Source organism: Amblyraja radiata, chromosome 5 (genome assembly GCF_010909765.2).
Source record: "Amblyraja radiata isolate CabotCenter1 chromosome 5, sAmbRad1.1.pri, whole genome shotgun sequence".
Classification (NCBI taxonomy): Eukaryota; Metazoa; Chordata; class Chondrichthyes; order Rajiformes; family Rajidae; genus Amblyraja; species Amblyraja radiata.
In genome coordinates, this window is record NC_045960.1 from 101,312,705 (window position 1) to 101,335,417 (window position 22,713).

The 22,713-nt window shown below is 41.4% G+C and overlaps 1 protein-coding gene across 6 annotated transcripts in view; it reads left to right on the forward strand.

Moving 5' to 3' along the window:
• Positions 1-22,713, forward strand: part of adgrb3 (adhesion G protein-coupled receptor B3) — a 713,405-nt gene that overhangs the window by 580,054 nt on the left and 110,638 nt on the right. For all 6 annotated transcript variants that reach the window (XM_033021883.1, XM_033021886.1, XM_033021887.1 and 3 more), the window contains 2 exons: positions 6,691-6,794; positions 7,578-7,680. In XM_033021883.1, the coding sequence (XP_032877774.1) occupies positions 6,691-6,794; positions 7,578-7,680 (207 nt within the window). The remainder of the gene's footprint in view (positions 1-6,690; positions 6,795-7,577; positions 7,681-22,713) is intronic.

The following is a 22,713-nucleotide window of genomic DNA, read 5'->3' on the forward strand; positions in this document are numbered from 1 at the left end:
GTTCCACTCCCAAAACTCTCTATAATATCTGTTTTATGATCCTGTCTCTTTTAATCTTTGCTCCTCCAGGGTGGACATGCCTTAAACTATGAACGCTTTCATCTCCTGTTCCTTGCCAAACCTTCCCTGTGAGACGCTCCTTTAAATATCCCCACCTACTATTAGCCATCTTTCCTAATGACTCATTTCGTTTTTTGGTGTTGAAATTTGTCTGATAATGCTCCTGTGAAGTGCCTTGAGGTGAATTGTTACATCAAAGGAGATATTTGTTATTCTGATAGCACTGAACATTTATTTGCAATTTTCAATTGACTATTGGAATTTTTGATGCTGTTACATTTTTATAAATTGTACCTTTTGATGTTGAATCGTGACAGCAACAATCTGGAATCACGGTCTGAATAATGGATGTGCGAAGCATACCTGATAAATTAGCACAGAGTTTTGAGGGCCAGTCTGTGGACCAGACTTGTGTTCGTTGCTCTTATTTGTGCCCTCCCTATCTTTGGGGCAAAACGAGCGTAATTCTGGAACAGCAATGGAAGCGAGCAGGATTCTTCTGAGTTAAAAAACATTCATTCATTTCAGCTGCAACTCACGTAAGAAACAACAACGGGCAAAGTGTATTTTTGCAATGCCTTGAAAGTACATAAATAGAGAACACAGATCTGAGTGGAGAGGTTATATTTTTTAACAAAAATATCATCATCATAATTGTGCTCAAAGGGCAAAAAGTAACTTTTGTTTCCAGTTGCTTCTGTTACCTAATTTGTCCACCAACACTACCCACAGACCCATTCCATCCCAAAACAAATGCAACAGAAGGTTGCTTATATAAGAGAGTTCGGTATTACAACGGCGCATGCCCAGGTCATGGGTCATTCGGGATAAGCATTCTCACCAGCTGAGCTACTGTTTGTGTACGGGCCTGCGTATTAATTTCAATGAGATTTATAAATAAATGCATCCATCAAATATGTCAGCAGTAGGCCACAGCGTACTGCAGGCTGCACAAATCCACAATTGCATCTATTTAAATTATTGACTCAATACAGCACCAGCCTTGAAAATGCAAGAATGCCTGGAACGAACCTGTCAATTATCAAATCCCTGGCATTAGCCTGAGTCACAGCCATTCAAATTCGATATTGATTTACTCGAATTACAAGTTGTGTAGTCAACCAATTTGAGACAGTCCTTACATTCCTATCTAAACAACCTTCTTGGATTGAAAGAAAAGAGGAGAATGTGCTGTGTTGGGGATAGGTTGGAAAGTTCAGATTGGATTTGCACAAGCTGCTTGAACTTTCGAAGTGGGTGGGCTTAAATAAAGATGCTGTCGCTTTAGCCTCTGGGGTTGGTTCCAGCGTGTCAGGGCACGCAATTGGGATCCCCATCCGAGTGACTGGGCGGTGATAATTATGAGAATTTGCACCCATTTGAACCGCAGCCAAACTAGAGGCTTCACTCAGGAGTGGGTCGCAGCTCCCCAGCTGACAGGACCTGTTCTCACTCTCTTTGAAGGAGGCACCGCCCGCCCCAGCGAGTGGGCAAATGCGGAGCCAACCCGTAATATGAGTGGGAGCATTTTCGCAGTCAGACTTTGTCAACAGTTGGGGTGGGGGTTCTGGGAGAGAGAGAAAGAGCTGGAAATGCCGAACAGACGGAACAGTTTAATAACGACCCAATAAAATCTGCCCTTCGGCCACTCGGCAACCTGGGCTGATCTGATCTGACAGCCCTCACGCTAGCTCGCTGCGTGCCTGATCCTAACACAGAACCTCCACAAAACCTTTAGGCTTCGGGTAACACCTGCACAGAGAGCCTCTGCTAACAAGGGCTGGCGAACTGTGCTGCTCAACGTGCACTGGGCGAGATGGCTGGGGATACGCACCGCAACCACTGCAAACTTGGAACAGCACAGACCCTCCACTCAATCTATCCAATACTAAAGGACAGGCATTTCGCAGTTAAATGTCTTATATCGGATTGGCGGCTCCTTCACAGGGCCAACCCTGTACTCAGTTTTCCTCGGAGATGAATCTTTACCTTAACGGTACATTCACACTGCCTGTAGGTGAAGCATCAGCCCACATCACACTGATGCAGTCGCTGCCTGCCTCAGATTACATATATTTTTACACATAAATAATGTATAACGATAAGAAATGTTTCAAACACAAGTAATATTTTCTTATTCCAGTAGCAAACACATTAAGGATTAAATGAAAATAAATTCTTTAACTTTTTGAATATCTCATAATTGCAGATTAATGAAGTGAACTAGAACTGGGACTGTGTAAGTAGTGTGTGGATTTGAAAGAAAGGAAGCTATTGAGTGGCAGAATTCTAGATTAATTCCTTGGTAGAATAGTTCACAATTTATACACAGTTTATGCAGCACTGCATTCGCTTTTTTTTTTAAATCTCAATTTACCTTTGAGAAATCCCGTGATTCCTTGCATTTATCGAGATACCGAACTCGCTTATTGAATTAATGGTTTGGCTTAGTGCATGGTTGGAGAAGCTTTTGAATAGAAAAATTTGATGTAAAAAAAAAAGGATTTGGAGAACATGTTGCCTAGATAATCTACTTATGCTGCATTGATCTTTAAAGGCGTGGAATTAGTCTGAGCCTTGATAATTCTGGATACAAATGCCAGTAAGAAAGATGGTATATCATACCTGTAAAATGTGACATCCACTGTGTGCCAATTCAAACTGTCTGGAGCAGAGCAAGAACCAAACATCGTGCTACCTGGCCAGTAACACGGGTTTCTTTCTAATTATGGGAAAGAAAAATCAGCAAATATCCCCCAGGAACTTACAGTTTAAGAGCCACACTTGGAAATAAATTTTGAACATGTTTCCATGCATATTTGTTTAGTTTTGACTTCTTCATTGCTTAGCCCCAACGCCTATAAATGGTACTCTGAACATTTCAAAGGTAATAATTATAACTCCTGATATTGGTAACTTGCCCAGCTGCTAATGGTGAAAAAAAACAAAACAATGGAGTTAAGAAATAAAGTAGATGATGTTGGGAGTACTTGGCAAGGTTGGTAATATTTGAAATGAGACAGAGAGAGAGAAAAAGAGAGATTTGACCTGTTAAAATCTGGATGAATTAGAGATCAAATATGGTTCAATTTGCAGAGAAGAGAGAGGGGTAGAGAGAATATAGGAAAGTTCTGTGACCGAGTGGACACGAAGAGAGACTGGATGAGACAAGTAGTAGTGATGGTGGCTGAGAGAGTAATGCCCCTGTCCCACTTATGCCCCTGTCCCACTTGGGAAACCTGAACGGAAACCTCTGGAGACTTTGCGCCCCACCCAAGGTTTCCGTGCAGTTCCCGGAGTTTTTTGTCAGTCTCCCTACCTGCTTCCACTACCTGCAACCTCCGGGAACCGCACGGAAACCTTGGGTGGGGCGCAAAGTCTCCAGAGGTTTCCGTTCAGGTTTCCTAAGTGGGACAGGGGCATAAGGGAAAGGCATGTTAATCATGGCTGATCTGTCTGGTGGGAATATAAATGGAAATTATTATTGAGCTCCACATCTCGCTCTGACCTGCTGCATTTGGCTTTTTATCCATTTCATCAAAGCCCATCATTAGCTCATGTTGAGGCATCCCATATTCTGACTGACAAGGTCTGATGTAAGATTATCAAAATGTCACATTGACTTTGTTTTGTTTTCTCTCCGCACCATACTGCCTGACCAGTCAATTATTTTGTGGATTCTCTTTTCATTCAGTTTTCCAGCAACTGTGCTTTGTGTCTCACAATCCCCGCACTTTTTTTTATCTCTTTCTCTTCTCATTCATATTTCTATTTACATCTCTTCTGGTCATATCAATTATGATTAACAAGTCTTCAAAGCCCTCAGTTGACACCAGAAATACTTGTGTCATTCAGTCTCTCTTGGTCTCTATCCAATTACAGGTATTCCCTTTAATCCCTCCATTCTTCCCCCTTCTCTTCAACTTAAAACGTGTTCACTTGCAAATAGCATTTCCTGGTTCTGATGTAGGGCCTTCGACTTAAAATGTTAATTTCTCTTACCGCAGGTGCTGTCTGCCCAGCAGTGTATTTCCAGCATTCTCAATTTTTTATTTTGTGTTATATTCATGCATTGCCTACAAGTTGAACCATTGGAGGAGCCGAGATTTGTTTCTTGCCTCCAAATATGTTTTATCATCTGTAAAGGGCCTGCCCCACTTGGGCGTCATTTGCGCGTAACACAGGTGGCGGGCGAGGATTTTGAGAAACCGCGCGTCACTGCCTACACCACCACGTCTCACCGCACGCCATACGTGCATCGCGACGCGTAAATGATGTGGTGCAAATGACGCCCAAGTGAGACAGCCCCTTTAACTAATTGCTCCTTCTTTTGAAATGCAGACCAGGCTCCTGTTTATCTGCATACGCATGGCGATTGACAGACCTAAATTTTCTTTCAATTTTCTTTCTTGTTGCTACATTATTATTTCTTTATATTTCCTCTTGGATAACAGATAAAGAATCATTAATATTACAAATGGTATTGCATGCGAAAAATCTGTGCTCACCCTAGGAGAGGTGGAGTGGTATCATGCATTGATGAAAGGACTGATCACATTTGAACCTTCAGGCATGGTACATTGAAAAATCATACATCAGTGATACAGATGGCAATGTACTCGCCACATGCACATAAAGATTTATACTTTGAGGATGAGCGCACCATTGAAAGGTGAGTTACAACATAAAATTACAAAAAACATGAGCACGAAAGTAGGACGTATCAGTAGGAAACGCCACAGCCTACTGAGAGAAGGGAATACATCCTGTGTGGATCAGATCTTTGTGAGCAAAAACATTGGAGAATAAATTGGCTGGTTGCATATCCAATTACTTGCCCGTGTTCCAAGAACACTCAGTTGATATATGAGAAGTCATCTTCAAATCTCATTGGAAAAATGCTTACAGCCTTCCCTATTGCTTTCATCGAATACATTTTGGAGCTACACCATTCATTAAAAACAAATACATGGCCAGGTTAAGGAAAGTTTTTTTTCACAGTGCTTTTTGGCATTTGCAACCTGTAAATAAAATTGCAGTTACATTTAAATGTTTCAAAGGCTAACAGCTAGCTTTAGGAAGTTATTTTTCTAACAGATTGGGGAAAAAAGTAATGATCTATTTCAGATCACATCACACTAATCCTGCGAACCTTTCTTCCTCCTTCAGCTTTGAATGGCTTCTCTCCATAATATCTTAGTAGCTGTGACCTAATTCTGACTAAAATGCTCTTATGAAGTATGTTGGGTCTTTTACTGCAGTAAAGGCGCTATGTAAATGTATTATTGTTCAAACATAAGGAAATTGGTGTTCCCCACAGCTGTACTTTGTAGTTGAAAAGCGTCTATCTTGCATTTCACTATCGATGGTGTACTGACAGAACAGAGTAATTAATGAGTGTTTGTCCAATCTGTGCAGAAATAATGGTATATATTTGACTTTCCTGTCTACAAAATGTCATATGAATATTTTATGATAACATCTTTAAACCACAGGTTCAAGTCCTGACACTCGACTGCATTTGCATGTTATTGCGAAAATAGTTCTGAAGACATTGCAAGCAATGTGTATGCAGAAGTAGAATGAAGCTGAATATTTCAGCTTCCACTAATGTTTTATGTTATCATCCATTAAAATTGAGTTTCCATCTCCAAATGAAATTAAGCAAAACTCAATAAAAACTAAAATAAGTTACTGACTTAAAAATGTGCAGGAATTGAATTTGAAACATAATGAAGAGATTTGATTTATTATATGTGAAGAAGATGCAGGATGACTTTAGGATACAAATCATATAAGATGCTTTAAGCTCACAATACTTTTTTTTCTCTTATTTTCCCTGTAATCTTTTTCACTGTATATCTGGTAAAGCCCCAATTATATTACAGTTATGGAACACAAAGTGGGGATTTTGTGAAATATTACACAATCCCCGAATGGCCTACTCCTGCACCTATTTGTATGTTTCTATTACAAGTATAGTATGGTGCAATACAACTGGAATTAACCCGATTCACGAACAGGGCGATGGGTGTGGTGAGAAATGAAGCAGGTATATCAACACTTAAGGGTCTCTTTCTTTCTTTTTTTTCTTTATTATTTTTGGTTTTTGTCTTCTTACTCTTCTATAGGCTTTTACTCATTCACTCCTGGACTGCACTTTTTGCTAGTCTAGGGGTTTACACATTCACTATTTCTTTCACTCTCTCTCTTTCGCGCTCTTTCTCTCTTGTTCTACTTTTCTCTTGTTAAATTAAAAATAGAAGTACATTAAATGTATATTATGTATGTCTGTCTGAATGTCTGTCTGAAGAATGTCTTAAAAATATGTATGTCTGAAGAAGGGTTTCGGCCCGAAACATTGCCTATTTCCTTCGCTCCATAGATGCTGCTGCACCCGCTGAGTTTCTCCAGCTTTTTTGTGTACCTTACATTAAATGTATGTTGTCATATGCCGCGGTCTATACTACTGTACATTGCTTCTAATAAAAATATATATTTAAAATAAATAAATAAAAATGGCCTGGGTTTTGGCTTAATTCCAATTATATTCAAGAAATCATATTATAACAAAATGTTTACTGCAAGGAGGACAAGTGTTGTTGAATTATTTCTGGTTATTTTCCACAGAACATGGACAACGCTGATATGCCTTCGGTCACGCTAATCGTAGGATGTGGTCTTTCCTGTATAGCCCTCATCACTCTAGCAGTGGTCTATGCTGTGTTGTGGAGGTGTGTACCATTGATTGAAAGCTTATTCCATTGTTGGCCTGTCAGCAACTAAAACCTGCAGCAACCCTAGCCAGTTTAATTGTAAAGTTATTTACATACGGTCTTAATTATTGCATGTTTCAAGGAGGCAAGTCTTCAACGGTTTGACAGGAATTGCACAGAAGTATTTTTAGAAGACTGAAGTGGTTATTCTCATCATCACTGTTATCCAGGGACTGACATAATCAGGTTTTCATCACAATAAAGTCTATGTTCTCTCACTGACTATATTATGAAGTTTCTGTGCTCACTAGCCAAATGTTTATTAAACTCTTCTTCCCAATGTTCTGCTGAGGCTAACCTGAAGGTGCTGAAGCCTTCTCGGTAATTGGTTGTGTGGCAAATTATGTAATAATGGAGTTCTTTGTTTAGCATAATTAAGCGGAAACCAAGTGAAGTCAATTGGATAAGTAAAACATGGTTTGCCAGATGGAGTTATAATGCATCACTTACTGTTAAATAGTTTATTATTTTGCACTCCAATTAGCTTCATGTAAAAAAAGAGTATGAATAATAATTGTTATCTTGTGCCTTGCTCCTTTGAAACTGTTGTTTACTTGCATCTCTTTTGGTGTTCTTTGTCCTCATTTACATTATGCAAACTGAGTTAAATACAAATTACTACTTCCAAAAATAGAGCCTCGATCAGTTTTACTCTCGAGATGATTAACTTGAGAGATCTGTGTTTATTGCTTCCCCTGCACCAACCCAACTAATAGGCAGATCTGTGTTATCTTTTCTCAGGTACATCCGATCGGAAAGGTCGATTATTTTGATAAACTTCTGTCTCTCCATCATCTCATCCAATATCCTGATCGTGGTTGGACAAACACAGACTCATAATAAGGTGCCAAAGTCTGCAGTTTGCAGCCACCTCTTATTTTATCGCTCGAGAATGGGAGATTGAAATGAAAAAATGGTGTGATGAGGGAGACGGATGCTGTTCCCTATGTTGTGGCGGGTTGTGGCAGTGGCTGCTGCATCAGTGGCCAGTGGTGCAAAAAGAATCCATGTAGTTTGATGAATGTATAACTTGAAGAAATAGTGTTGGGTGTTGCGATGTGACATTACATGAATGTGGAATTTTGTGTGTTTTTGCATTTAGAATGATTAAATATATTACATGTATTTACATTGCTATAGGCATGATTCACCCGGCACCAGGTTGTTGTTGCTCAGTGGCTCAGGTAGAGTTTCAGTATTACCTTCCTTGTAATGATGTGTGGAAGTTTGCTTTGGTTGGCAGACCCTGTGAGATACTAATTAAATGGAGTAAGGAGTGCAGAGAACACTCGTAAGCTTGATTCCCGGTTGTTCATGGTTTGGGTTTTGAATCAAGGCCGGAGACACTTTGCTCTTTCATCTTGGATAAAGGGTCATTCGGAGGTTATCGTTGGCATTGATATCAGCATAGAAACGTAGAAACCAGGTGCAGGAGGAGGCCATTCGGCCCTTCGAGCCTGCACCGCCATTCATTGTGATCATGGCTGATCGTCATGGTTGATCGTCATGGCTGAATTATGATCAGCCATGATCATATTGAATGGCGGTGCAGGCTCGAATGGCCTACTCCTGCACCTATTTTCTATGTCCCCTATCAATAACCCGTGCCTGCCCTCTCCCCATATCCCTTGACTCCACCAGCCCCTAGAGCTCTATCTAACTCTCTCTTAAATCCATCCAGTGACTTGGCCTCCACTGCCCTCTGTGGCTGAGAATTCCATAAATTCACAACTCTGGGTGAAAAAGTTTTTTTCCTCACCTCAGTCTTAAATGACCTCCCCTTTATTCTAAGACTGTGGCCCCTGGTTCTGGACTCGTCCAACATTGGGAACATTTTTCCAGTATGTTCATCTTGATGCAAGGAGTGATCCAAGAGTTGGTGGGCGCACAAATATTTGGAAATGGTTTTAAAAATTACATTTTACATTGTGATGGAATGAGTATTAGGATTTCTCTGGATAAATTAACTGGATTAAGCCAATAGAAGTAGAGTTGTAATGATCTTGTAATCTTGAGTTTATCAGTGTTACTGGAGCCATTTGATGTTGAAGGAACGTGTGTGAAATTATGAGGCTAGGTTACTGGTACATCACAAAAGCATCCAAATCTAATGATCAATATTAATGGAACTGCCCAGGGCTGTTTTCACCTACGATGTTTCGTTGGTTGAATAAACAGAAATGATGGAATTGTGAAGGAAATCTGACAGCATCTAAGAATGGATGGCCTCTCATGCAGCCTTTTGATAAAGGAATCATGAACAACCCTTTGGCCGGTCTTTTGTCTCCAGCAGGCTGCCAGCTTGGCAGCATTTTCTACTTTCTGCGATTGATATTTGCAGATTTAACACTGTTGAGTTTTATTTTTGATACGTTTAAAAAAAAAGAAAAAAGAAACATCTCAAAGGCGGTAGAGTTGCTGCCTTACAGCGCTTGCAGGGCCGGAGACCCGGGTTCGAACCTGACTACGGGTGCTGTCTGTATGGAGTTTGTACCTTCTCCCGTGACCGCATGGGTTTTTCTCCGAGATCTTCGATTTCCTCCCACACTCCAAAGACGTACAGGTTTGTAGGTAAATTGGCTTGGTATAATTGTAAATTGTCCTTAGTGTGCGTAGGGTAATGTGCGAGGATCGCTGGTCGACACAGACTCGGTGGGCTGAAGGGCCTGTTTCCGCGCTGTATCTATGAAACAAAAAAAATTAAAACTACTCAGTAAGTGAACGTTGCACAAGATTTTAACATGGTACACTCCCAGGTCAGATACATATTGTCTCAGCAATTAGCTTTCCACACATAGACAGGCACATGCAAACACACTCATATGCACCACACATATCATGCATCCTTGTCCATTTGAATTCAGGACATAGACTATTGTCTATGTCAGGTTCCGACAGACAATAGTGCTTGAACCAAAACAGAAGCTGGTGTTGTAGTACCGCCAGCCTATTGGTAGAACAGGTAAAAGTGGCAGAATGTGGTGTTTTTAAGCACACAGCCTATGCTAATATCGCCAGAAAAATGCGCTCCTCAGCTTCCCAAGAATATTCATGATTAAGTAAACTGCAAGCTAGTAAATTGCAATTATAAATGCACTGAGGTCATTATGTGGTTCTAGACCAGAACGTCTAAGTGCTGAGAAGGAAGTTAGGAGAGCATGTGAGATAATAACTCAATTGCTCATCCACCTTGTGTTGACTAGCTAGTTGTTGCTAGCAGGTCTGAGTTATTGCTAGCAGAATCTAGCAATTTGTAAATGAAAGTTATGTGCGTGAGGCTGGCAGGGAGATATGGCAAATATTTCCAGCAGTGAATGACCAGATAGTGGAGATATTTTTCATTGAAACTCCAGTCACTGGCTTTCATTTAAAATAAGGGGAGAATCACTCAAAGCTCCTCTCTGAGAGAAACATAGGCAGCATTTCAGGTTGACAATATATTTCAGATCCAATGATGGGTCATTGACCCGAGGCATTGAAGCCATTTCTCTCCAGACTAAGGCTGACTGAGCAGCTGGCACTTAACAGCATTGTCGACTGATATTTCAGATTTCAAAGGTGCAGTGGTTGTGTTTTGCATTATTGCATGTATCATAAGTCAGTAACCAGTTAGAAAAATAATGCTTAATAACTGTGAGAATTCTACCTGTGAAGACATAACTTTGTTTCACAGAGAGCCAAGACATGAGATTGTTCAACAGCTGGACAATGCAGAAACTTGACATAGGGTTTTCAACGAGTGGTGTTTCCTGCTTTGGACAAACATGGACAAGGTCTGGCGCACAGCAGGGTTTGAGGACGGCCGTGGAGAGGATGGGATGCACATGTTGTGGAGGGCTGTTGCCTCTTCCAACTTGTTCCTAGTAGAGAATATGCTGAACATTTGTGTGATATTTTGAGTCCTATGGGTTTGATTTCTATCAGTCTGAACTCCCTGCCTGGGGTGTAGGATGGAACTGCAGATGCTGGTTTACATGGAAGATAGACACAAAATGGTGGAGTAACTCAGCGGGACAGGCAGCATCTCTGGAGAAGGGTCGCACCCATTCCTTCTCTCCAGAGATGGTGCCTGTCCTGCTGAGTTACTCCAGCATTTTGTGTCTATCTTCCCTGTCTCTTGCTGTGCGTATCTATGCAGTTGTCGTGGATAGACAATAGACAATAGGTGCAGGAGTAGGCCATTTGGCCCTTCGAGCCAGCACCGCTATTCAATGTGATCATGGCTGATCATCCCCAATCAGTACCCCGTTCCTGCCTTCTCCCCGTATCCTCTGCCTCCGCTATCTTTAAGAGCCCTATCTAGCTCTATCTTGAAATGATTGAGAACATAATTCAAGAAAGATGTGGGGTTTTTTCAGACAATAATGTGATTTACCTGATTTCACTGTCTTGGCAAGCATCGGTCTCTGAGATATTTTAATGAAAATTCATTATTCAAAGGTCTAGTTCACAAACATCGGAGTTAGTTATTGCTTGCAGATTCTGGCAATTTACAAATGAATGTTATGGGTGTCAGGCAGACAGCGAGATATGACAAATATATCCAGCAGTGAGTGACCAGGTAATTTACAAGTAGAGATATTTTTCATATCAGCATTGGCTTTGACATGTTCTCTTTTTAAAACACCTCTATGGTCTCAGCTGAACAAAGTTAATATCAGAATAACTTTTTTGGTCCCTCCAAATTAACATTTGTCATCGTGCTCTTATACCTATGAAAATACACTCTTTTGAAAGGGGGAGAAAAAATATATCTTTGTGAGGTTTGTATCTTCCCTCATTTCTCAATTCAAATCCCTGTGAATTAAATCCCTGTAAATTGCATGGAGTCAGGTGGAGACTGTTTCCACATCTTGATTGTTCCACTCTGCATTGGGCCAGGGGTGCTACTTGAGATTACACTGATTACAAGAAAAATTCTCTCCGGTTGCCTTTGTGGGTCTATTTGGCTTGACAGGGCAACCGTCTTACCAGAGTCATCTGTTGTGTGGTGAACGTTCACATTAGCGAAACATATTGACACCATGTCATCTCTGGCTTACTTTTGTGCTGCATTTATTGCATGTGGGTGTAGCTGAGTGTTTGCCTTTTGGAGAGTCCGGCTCTGCCTAAAATTCATAAAATCGCAAGGCACAATAGATCTCTGACACAAGGACCCACGAAAACCCGTGTGTGTAGATGTGCATGATGTTTAGCACAGGAGGCCCCATTCTTTCTACATACGATATACAATCTGCTCAACAAATTTCAAAATGGAAACAAAGGAGACAATGAATTATCACGATATGATATTAAAGATGAACAACCTGAGAGAACAAACCAGTTTGGGGACTGGAATGATTCCAGACTGGTTCTCTGCTGTGGTCCAAATGGGTGATGTTTCACAAACAATTCACACTATCTGGACAAAGTAATCTCTGCAATGCACCATTCAGACATTCACTCCCATTTATAGTGGTGCAAAGGGCTCAGTGTCTGTTGTTAATCCCAGTGCACATTAGTCCCTCCCATGCCCACTGTCTACAGTATCAAAGAAGGACAATAGCAACAAGCTCCCATCCAGGCCATCATCCTGACTTGCTAATACATTAGTGTTTCCTCTTCTTCTTCTCCATTTCTTTGTTATTGGGAAGTCTAAATTTTGGATGGCACAATGGCAATGCCTTCACCAAGACTGCAGGAGCTCAAGGACTCTTATTTCCACTGATTTAAGATGCAGTTTGGACTAGGCACGAGAAGCTGATCCAGACATCTATGATCATGTTGCATAAATGAACAATTGAAACATTTTCAGGAAAGGACCAACATATTGACCAAGACCACAAATGCTGAAGTAACTCAGCAGGTCAGGCAACATCTCTAAAGAACATGGATAGGGACGTTTTGGATGAGATCCTTCTTCAGACTGATTGGGGGGAGAAAGCTGGGAAGAGATGTGGGGGGGGGGGGGGGACAAATAATAGGTGGATATAGGGGAGGGTGGCTGGGGGATAAGGGGGGGGTGATTGGTAAATGTTTTGAAAAAGGCCAGAGGTGAACAAGCAAAACTGTGTGACAGGATATAAGAAAATCATAGGCACCTGGAGTATTGTGTGCAGATTTGGTCTCCTAATTTGAGGAAGGACATTATTGTTTTATGAGGGAGTGCTGCATAGGTTCACCAGGTTAATTCCAAGGATATATGATGAAAGAATGGGTAGACTGGGTTTGTATTCGCTGGAATTTAGAAGGATGAGAGGGAATCTTATAGAAACATATAAAATTCTTAGAGGATTGGACAGGCTAGATACAGAATAAGGGGTAGGCCAATTATGATTGAGATGAGGAAAAATGTTTTCATCCAGAGAGTTGTGATTATGTGGAATTCACTGCCACAGAAGGCAGTGGAGGCCAATTCACTGGATGTTTTCAAGAGAGAGTTAGATTTAGCTCTTGGGGCTAAGGGAATCGAAGGATATGGGAGGAAAAACCGGAACGTGGTACTGATTTTGGATGATCAGCCATGGTCATTGCGTTGTATGTAATAGAAATGGTGTTACCTGCCTCCAAGTTAAAGGGGGAGGAATGTTAGGTATGTGAGAATTAGCATATGTAATTAGTAGATGTGATACCTTGTGATGTCTTGTGCAAGTACGCATGTGCACGGGGAGACTCAAGGTGGCGTCCTGGAATAAAGAAGCTTGTAAGATTACTCCCGTGTTCGAGCCGTATTTAAGTCTGTTCTAAGCATCCAAATACACAACTGTCATATTGGATGGCGGTGCTGGCTCGAAGGGCTGAATGGCCTACTCCATGGTCTGCGCCTATTTTCCATGTTTCTATATTTCTATGTGAAGTGTGCAGCCAGAGGAATTAATACAAGTGGAAGGGGAAAGGCGACATCCCTGTTTTCCAGGGATGCTGCCTGACCTGCTGAGTTACTCCAGCACTTTGTGTCTTTTTTTTTGTAAGCCAACACCTGCAGTCCTTTGTGTCAACAAATTGGCCATCTCTACCTTTAATTGAGTCCAACAAGATCTGAGGCAAATATATCCATTGTTGGACTAACCTTGAGGGAGATGCCTTTATTAATTTTATGAGCATATAAGTGAAGGCAAAGTAATGGTCAGATCAGAATGATCTCTTCACGCATTCACCTTGCCTCATGGACACCCTTTCACAATGATTCAGTGTACATAATCAGACAAATCACATTTAGTGATAAGAAACGTTTAGAGAGGTATGGGCCAAATGTAGGCAGGTGCGACTAGTGTAGATGGGACATGTAGGCTGGTGTGGGCAAGTTGGGCCAAAGGGCCTGCTTCCACATTGTAAGACTATAGCTAAATCAGTACAAATCTACCTCCCTTGCACATTTTCTTGACTGGCCCATCTCCCCCTTTATTAGATGTTTTCTTATTTAAGCAGATGTGAAAATTATGGAGAGTTTAATTATACTTTATCTCGGTGGCCTAGATTTGGGAGCCAGCTGTATGATTTAACATTACTGCCGCATCCTAATCAGAAATAAAACAATTAGGAATAATCGTAAGCTTCATGATGGGTCTCATCTCAGATTGATACAGTTTACCCGTATTACATAGAAACATAGAAACATAGACAATAGGTGCAGGAGTAGGCCATTCGGCCCTTCGAGCCTGCACCGCCATTCGATATGATCATGGCTGATCATCCAACTCAGTATCCTATACCTGCCTTCTCTCCATACCCCCTGATCCCTTTAGCCACAAGGGCCACATCTAACTCCCTCTTAAATATAGCCAATGAACTGGCCTCAACTATCTTCTGTGGCAGAGAATTCCAGAGATTCACCACTCTCTGTGTGAAAAATGTTTTTCTCATCTCAGTCCTAAAAGATTTCCCCCTCATCCTTAAACCCCTTGTTCTGGACTTCCTCAACATCGGGAACAATCTTCCTGCATCTAGCCTGCCCAACCCCTTAAGAATTTTGTATGTTTCTATAAGATCCCCGCTCAATCTTCTAAATTCTAGCGAGTACAAGCCGAGTCTATCCAGTCTTTCTTCATATGAAAGTCCTGACATCCCAGCAATCGGTCTGGTGAACCTTCTCTGTACTCCCTTTATGGCAAGAATGTATTTCCTCAGAGTTGGAGACCAAAACTGTACGCAATACTCCAGGTGTGGTCTCACCAAGACCCTGTACAACTGCAGTAGAACCTCCCTGCTCCTATACTCAAATCCTTTTGCTATGAATGCTAACATACCATTCGCTTACAACCCCAAAAGTCATGAACATCATCAAATCCTTGCATGTAATAATTTGTTTCCTTTTTGACCTAATTATGGGAATCTCTTTCATCGTCAACATAGCCAGATGCCAGCTATTGCTACTCCAAAAATGTCACCATTGTGCCACCTTCAGAGCTTGCATTTTGTCGTGTAATAGTTCTCACCCACTCACAAGGGAGTTTATTAACCTTTGTAAAATTTTAAAACAGTAACAATGCGTTTGAAAGCCCCACTGTGCCTGTTGGTGCAAACTTACAATGACATGTATGCTGAGCAATTTTTCACAACCCATCAAACCTCTACATGAATATTCCCAAAACACCAATGCTGCTGTGTTAACATGCTTTGCACCAGAAGAGGTTTCGAAATGTTTGCCCGCAAGCACTGTGAGCATTGTGTAGAGCTGTCGTATTCTGGGTGACTAAGCATTTGACATTATCCTCCTCTTCAAAACATAGCTCTGTCTAATGCAGCAACCTCAGTTACTAATTGGTAATTACAGCCTGTCTGTAAATAGTGTAAAGTTGCAGCTGTGCAATCATCTATTTTTGGGACATGTTTTTTTAACAATTTGAGGAAATCTTCACCTGTACTCATTGGAAACAAGGCATGGTCAGGTTCATGGCATCATGTTCAGCACAGACATTATGGGCTGAAGGGCCTGTTCTTGTACAGAACTGTTCTATGATGTCCCTCGTCTTCAGCTACATTTTTTGCCCAATTCCTATATTCCTTAATTCTTTACAGTACCTGAAAAGCAATAATTTTAGCCTTTAATTCACTGGTGTAGTGGTGTAGCAAATAATCCTTTTGTCTTGCACCTTAGTGACAGGTTAGTTTGAGTTGACCTTGCATGTTTCTTCCTGTGACTGTGCAGATTTCTTGCAAGTGCATCTTTTCCTTCCCATTATCCCAGAGAACTATTGGTCGGTTATCTGGCCACTGTAAATTGCTCCTAGAATGTGTCCGAGTGCCAAAAGGATCAATGGGGAGTTGATGGGCTCGTGAGAGAAAATGAATTGCAAATACAGGCACATGAGGAGAGTGAGAATAGGACTAATGAGATAACTCTATTGGAAGCCATCATGGTCCTGATGGACTAAACTGCCTCCTTTTTACCTTAATGATCAGGTAGGAATGTACTCATCAAATGAGTATCCAAAGTTATCCAAATAATTAAAAAATTATAGATATTCTAAAAATCTCCTCTCCTAAATCATCAACCCTTTCGTCTTGGACTCTGATCCAAGACCACCTAGTGAATGGAAGCCACCTCATGACTGTTTCACCTTTCAATTATCTGAACCCCAGAGAATGTCAGCCTGGTGCAGTGAGCCTATAACACTCCTGCTCCATGGTATTTTGTCCATCCTTGGGTAAAGGACTAGATCTGTGCTGTTCCCTCTGATGGGTGTTCGTTACACAGTGGGATCAAGGGACATGGATCAACGGCATTGCAATCTGTTCAAGCTGAACGAATTGTGGCTGAATGGAAATGCAGAACTGACTTGAGCGAATGTTCCCGTTCTCAGTCCGTTGTAGCCAGCATGCTTCAGCAGAGGTCCTTTATTCCTGAATATCAAAAGCATTAACATCATGTGTCTTCAGTGAAGACACCAGCACACCCGTTTTCCTGCCGCCATACGCAGGCCACAGCGCTTCTCTTTTTCTTTTAATTCAAACGAGGGGACTTCACTCCTCAGGCTAGAAAAAGGATAACCCATAATAGCCACAGATAAAGGTTTGAAATTGGGCATGATTGTGATGTTATGGACCTGGATGTGCTTCAGGAAGCTGTGACAGCAACCTATACATACACCTTCCCTACAACATTCCACGGAGGAGCCTCCTAGCCAGGAAATCGAGTTGCAGATGTTTCCATCATTTTACCTTCACATGGAAGGAACAAGATGCTCCTGCTTTTTCCACTTTCCACATGCTTTCTCACGGTGATGACTCCACTGCTGCCCTGCGCCCCTCACCGTACCCGAGACTATAGAAGCATTTAGCCAGCCTGAAATGCACCAGTTGAAATGGCCAGGTTCCCTCCCGAGTGCCAAAAGGATCAATGGGGATTTGATGGGCTCGTGAGATAGAATGAATTGGAAAGACAGGCACGTGAGGAGAGATTACTGTGTTGGGAGCTGTCATGGTCCTGATGGACTGCCAGGATGGAACAATACTGGAAGGAAGCTCCGGGACTGAAGGTTGAGGCGTGTTGTATGAGCAGCGCTCACTCTGGGACTATGTGGTGATTCATGATGCAGAGCAACTTAGTGAAAACAAGCTTTAAAATCTGTTTATTCAATTATCATGCCACTTGAGCAGCGCACACATTAAACAAAGATAACACTCCACCCAAGCAGGTTCATATGGCACATCGGACAATTGGCTGAAGGCAATGAAGTCTCTGAGCACAGCCATTCACTCCTACTCATAACCTTGAGTTTTCTAACCCAGACCTGCATTCCACCATTCAGCAAATAAATAGCCTTTGGCTGAACTATTCATATATATTTTAAATATACAGATGCCCTGTAAGCTGAACATGGGCCTTTGGATATCACTGCTTCCTCTTTTTAATTATGAGGACATGGACTACCCAAGCCTTTGAATTCACATATGTCTGTGTAACGAGTTTGATATAGATCAATTTCAGTGAATCTTTTCTTTGAATTCAGTTCATGTTATAAAACCTCCTGATACGTCTTGTGAACGGAAGGACAAGAATATTCCTGCTCTCTCCGTGATCCTTAGCATTTTTATTTTCAGCACCCATTTCCATATTTGGCTCAAATTCCTGACTCTCATCAATCCTCTTCCATCTGGTTTCTGGTGGATTTATTTATTCTCTCTAGCATGCATAATTACCTTATGGCAGGACAGAAAATTAACATTTTTTTTTACGCCTTACTTATCTCTTATGTACAACAGAACTGCTGCTTTCCTGATGCTGAGTTATTTTGTAAGGAGTTTCTTTTTAAATTTCCAAACCTCTGTGTTTCTGCATTTAAAAAACAAACTTGCTGAGCTTCATGCATCATTCCTTCCTTTGACTTTATTTTAACATATTTAGTAGCGTAAATTTAACTGACTAATTATTCCACTATATTATTTAATGAGCAGTGTGGTGCCATTTTTACTTATTCTATGGCTGGGTATTTACAGATGTTGATAAGCTAAATTGTTGCATTAAAACCAATACCTACTTACCTAAATCTTACAATCTGCATGACACTCAAAAAGAGTAATGATCTACCAGATCTCAGTTATTTTTCAGACCAGCATCTCCCTAAAAATTTGGAATAGGAGAGTCACAATTGGCGAGAAATTGCACAGATGATTTCCATGCAGATGTGTGTAGAACATTTGGAAGGTGTTCAGGTTTGCTGAGCTATTGCAAAAAAGGGAAGAATGATTATCAAATTATGAAATCACAAACTAAATAATCTTTGCCTAATTGTTCCCTGCCTCATTTACATGTTATACTATCAAAATTCAGAGCACACTTATATATGGTGCAGTGACCCTGATTTCAAGTGGGACATTTAAAACATATTAGCCAGATTCTTCCATGTCCAAAGTAAAAGGTTAGAAGATTCATGTAAAGACTGAAAGAAATGACAATATATTGTGAGCACTGTATATCTGAAACGAGATACTAAACATTGGAATACCGATTCTTACAATGCTTGTGAAAATAATCTTGTTTTTATTGCACGGATTTGAATTTGGAGAAAAATCTAACCAGTGAGATTGAACAGAGAGGCAGAAAAGTACAAGTAGGAACGGTGTATTCAGATGAAAGAGTATGGAAGATGTCAGATGAAGGGAATGGGCTGAAGGAAGGAATACGACAATTTGGGGATTTGGGAAAGAATGGATTAGAACACAGTGACAGCATGGAAAGTTCATAACGGAGATTTCTAAATGACTTTTTTTTCACTGGGAATAATATTAGTCTTCCAAGGAAGAACACAAATGATACAACAGTTCCAAGCTTTGTATAAAATCAAAATACATTTGCAGATTAAAGTAAAAATTTGTTTCATTTTCAGTTTAAAGAATGGACATTAAATAGGATAGTCTCTTTTTTTGCATTTAATTGTGAGCATAATTGTAAATGCAGCATTACTAACCCGTGTGTAGGAAAGAATTGCAGATGCTGGTTTAAATCGAAGGTAGACACAAAATGCTGGAGTAACTCAGCAGGACAGGCAGCATCTCTGGAGAGAAGGAATGGGTGACGTTTCGTATAGTAGTCTGAAGAAGGGTCTCAACCCGAAACGTCACCCATTCCTTCTTTCCAGAGATGCTGCCTGTCCCACTGAGTTACTCCAGCATTTTGTGTCTACCTTCACATTACTATCCTGAGCAGGTCTTGACCAAGGAGTATGCAGATACCATAAATAATAGCTCACTGGTGCATCCAGCCTTTCAAACGGCATATCTCTTCAAAATGCAAGAGTACCCCGAGATGCAGGAGTAGAACACTCACTGAACGTAACCTCACAGCAGCAAGATTAGCACATTTAACTTGCAGTCGGCTGCGCAAGTCAGACTTGGCATCAGTGCAGATCACACACGATGCAAAAGCAGCTGCAGTTTCCTCGGGCAGGATGCTGCTTACTGCATCAATGAAACATTCTTTCCATCACAGTTTACGAATCACAACTTGCGATTATATAGTGCCAGTACCCATCACACGGTACTTCACCAGAGTGATTCTAAAACCCTGTTTGACTCTGAACTACATAAAGAAGATGCCTGGTCACAACCAATCCGAATGGTGAGAAGAAGGATGCGATTTAGATGGGAGAAGTCCAGTGAACAGAATCTGGGCAGCTGATGACCAAGTCTTAAATTAGAAAGCTAATGAGATCTCAAGAGCTGTGGCACTGGGGGAGATAGGGAGGGCTGAGTGTGTGGAGAGCCTTAAAAGCAAGGAAGCCGATGAAGATGTGAGGGAATGAACTGCAGATGTTGGTCTACACTGAAGGTAGACACAAAATGCTGGAGTAACATAATGCCCCTGTCCCACTTAGGAAACCTGAACGGAAACCTCTGGAGACTTTGCGCCCCACCCAAGGTTTCCGTGCGGTTCCCAGAGGTTTTTGTCAGTCTCCCTACCTGCAACCTCCGGCAACCACCTGCAACCTCCGGGAACCGCACGGAAACCATGGGTGGGGCGCAAAGTCTCCAGAGGTTTCCGTTCAGGTTTCCTAAGTGGTACAGGGGCATAAGGGTCTCAACATCATCTGTTCCATTTCAACAGAGATGCTGCCTGACTACTGAGTTACTCCAGCATTTTGTGTCTAAACCGATGAAGATAACTTCCTTCTGCAGTTTATTGTAAAACTGTCCTTGGCATTGTTCTTAAGAAATAAATTTTATAGAAGCATGTTAAGCATGTTAAACCCCCAAACCTCCCGGACGCAGATGTTTCCAAATTATTAGTTATGCCTTCTCCATAACATATCCATACTTTTATATCAGAACAACTGAACTCCTATGGGAATGTTGCAGTATTTCTGCACAAGCCAGCGCTGCATATCTTTCATTCATTGGACTTTATCTCTTTACATCATCGTCTATATATCTCGTTTCCCTTTTGCCTGACCAGTCTGAGGAAGGGTCTCGACCCAAAACGTCACCCATTCCTTCTCTCTGGAGATGCTGCCTGTCCCGCTGAGTTACTCTGGCTTTTTGTGTCTATCTTCATATTGCTGCAGAAGTTGTGTTGAAATGTGATGCATGGAGCATAACAGCTATTGTGTGATACGTGAATGTGCAATGCCTGTAGCAAGTGAATGACACATACAAGGCCTTTAATACAACGCTGGTGTCTGTCATTAAAAAAAAATCAGCTTCTATGCTGATGTGATAAATAAGCATTTTGATGATTTTAACTTTTCTTATAGTTCCAAATTTTAGCACTTAGCATTTCCTTGAAAATATCTTTATTTAATGTAATCCTGATTCATTTCTATGTGAAACTTAAGTGGCCTTGCAATCAAGTACTGTAAAATATGTTGCCATAGCAACTCTGCAGATACAGGCATTTTTACCCTTGGACCCAAGAGGAGCAATTAGAATCAGTTGTTCTTCTTTGTGTATGTCAAGTTTGAGCAGTTGATTTTGCCAAGTGCTCGGGTTCTATGAATACAACCTGAGGGAGAAAACGGAAATTAATCATGTTTTTTTTGCAGTAGCTAGATCTTTAGCATTGTTGGCAAGGCCATGGATTATTTTTTTCATCTCGAGTTTATTGTGAGAAGTTTGATGAGGAAACACTTTGTTAAATTGCTGCAGTCCTTCCATTGATTCTGTTAGCCCATGCAGGGTGTTCCAGCACAAGGAAGCACTGGCAATGTATGTTCAAGTTGAGATGTTCCGTGACTTGGAGGGGAACCTGCAAATTATATGTGTTCCCAAGTCCTGCTGCCCCTGTCCATCTTGTCAGTAGAGGTGATGGATTGGAAGGAACTTTTGGAATGGCCTAGGAAAGAAAATGCTGTGCATTTTGTGGTTACCATAATGTATCCTTTAATAAGGAGACGTTACCAGACTGATTCCTGGGATGTCAGGACTTTCATATGAAGAAAGACTGGATAGACTCGGCTTGTACTCGCTAGAATTTAGAAGATTGAGGGGGGATCTTATAGAAACTTACAAAATTCTTAAGGGGTTGGACAGGCTAGATGCAGGAAGATTGTTCCCGATGTTGGGGAAGTCCAGAACAAGGGGTCACAGTTTATGGATAAGGGAGAAGTGGTTTAGGACAGAGATGAGAAAAATTTTTTCCATACAGAGAGTGGTGAATCTCTGGAATTCTCTGCCACAGAAGGTAGTTGAGGCCAGTTCATTGACTATATTTAAGAGGGAGTTAGATGTGGCCGTTGTGGCTAAAGGGATCAGGGGGTATGGAGAGAAGGCAGGTACAGGATACTGAGTTGGATGATTAGCCATGATCATATTGAATGGCGGTGCAGGCTCGAAGGGCCGAATGACCTACTCCTGCACCTATTTTCTATGTTTCTATGTATGTGAGGCAGCTAAAGAAGATGAGCGCCCATGGTATTAAAGGGAAGATACAAGCATGGGTAGAAGGCTGGCTGAATGGTAGAAGGTAAAGAGTGGGAATACAGGAGGATTTTTCTGGTTGGCTGCCAGTGACTGGTGGTTTCCACATGGGTTGGTGCTGGGGCCCCAACTCTTCGCGTTTTATGTCAATGATTTGGATGAGGTAATTAAAGGATTTGTGGCCAAGTTTGCGGATGATACGAAAACAGGTGGAGGTAGTGTAGAGAAAGCTGGCATTCTGCACAAGAACTTGGACAGGATGGGAGAATGGGCAGAGAAGTGGCAGATGGAATACAGTGTAGCAAAGTATGCAGTCATGCATTTTAATAGTAGGCATAAAGGCATAGACTGTTTTCTAAATGGGGCAGGAATCAGAAATCGGAGATGCAAAGTTACTTGGGAGTGCTGGTGCAGGATTCCCAAAAGGTTAATTTGATAGGCAGCATCTCTGGAGAGAAGAAATGGGTGACGTTTCGGGTCGAGACCCTTCTTTAGACTGATCAGTATGAAGAAGTGGCTCAACCCGTAACAACACCCATTCCTT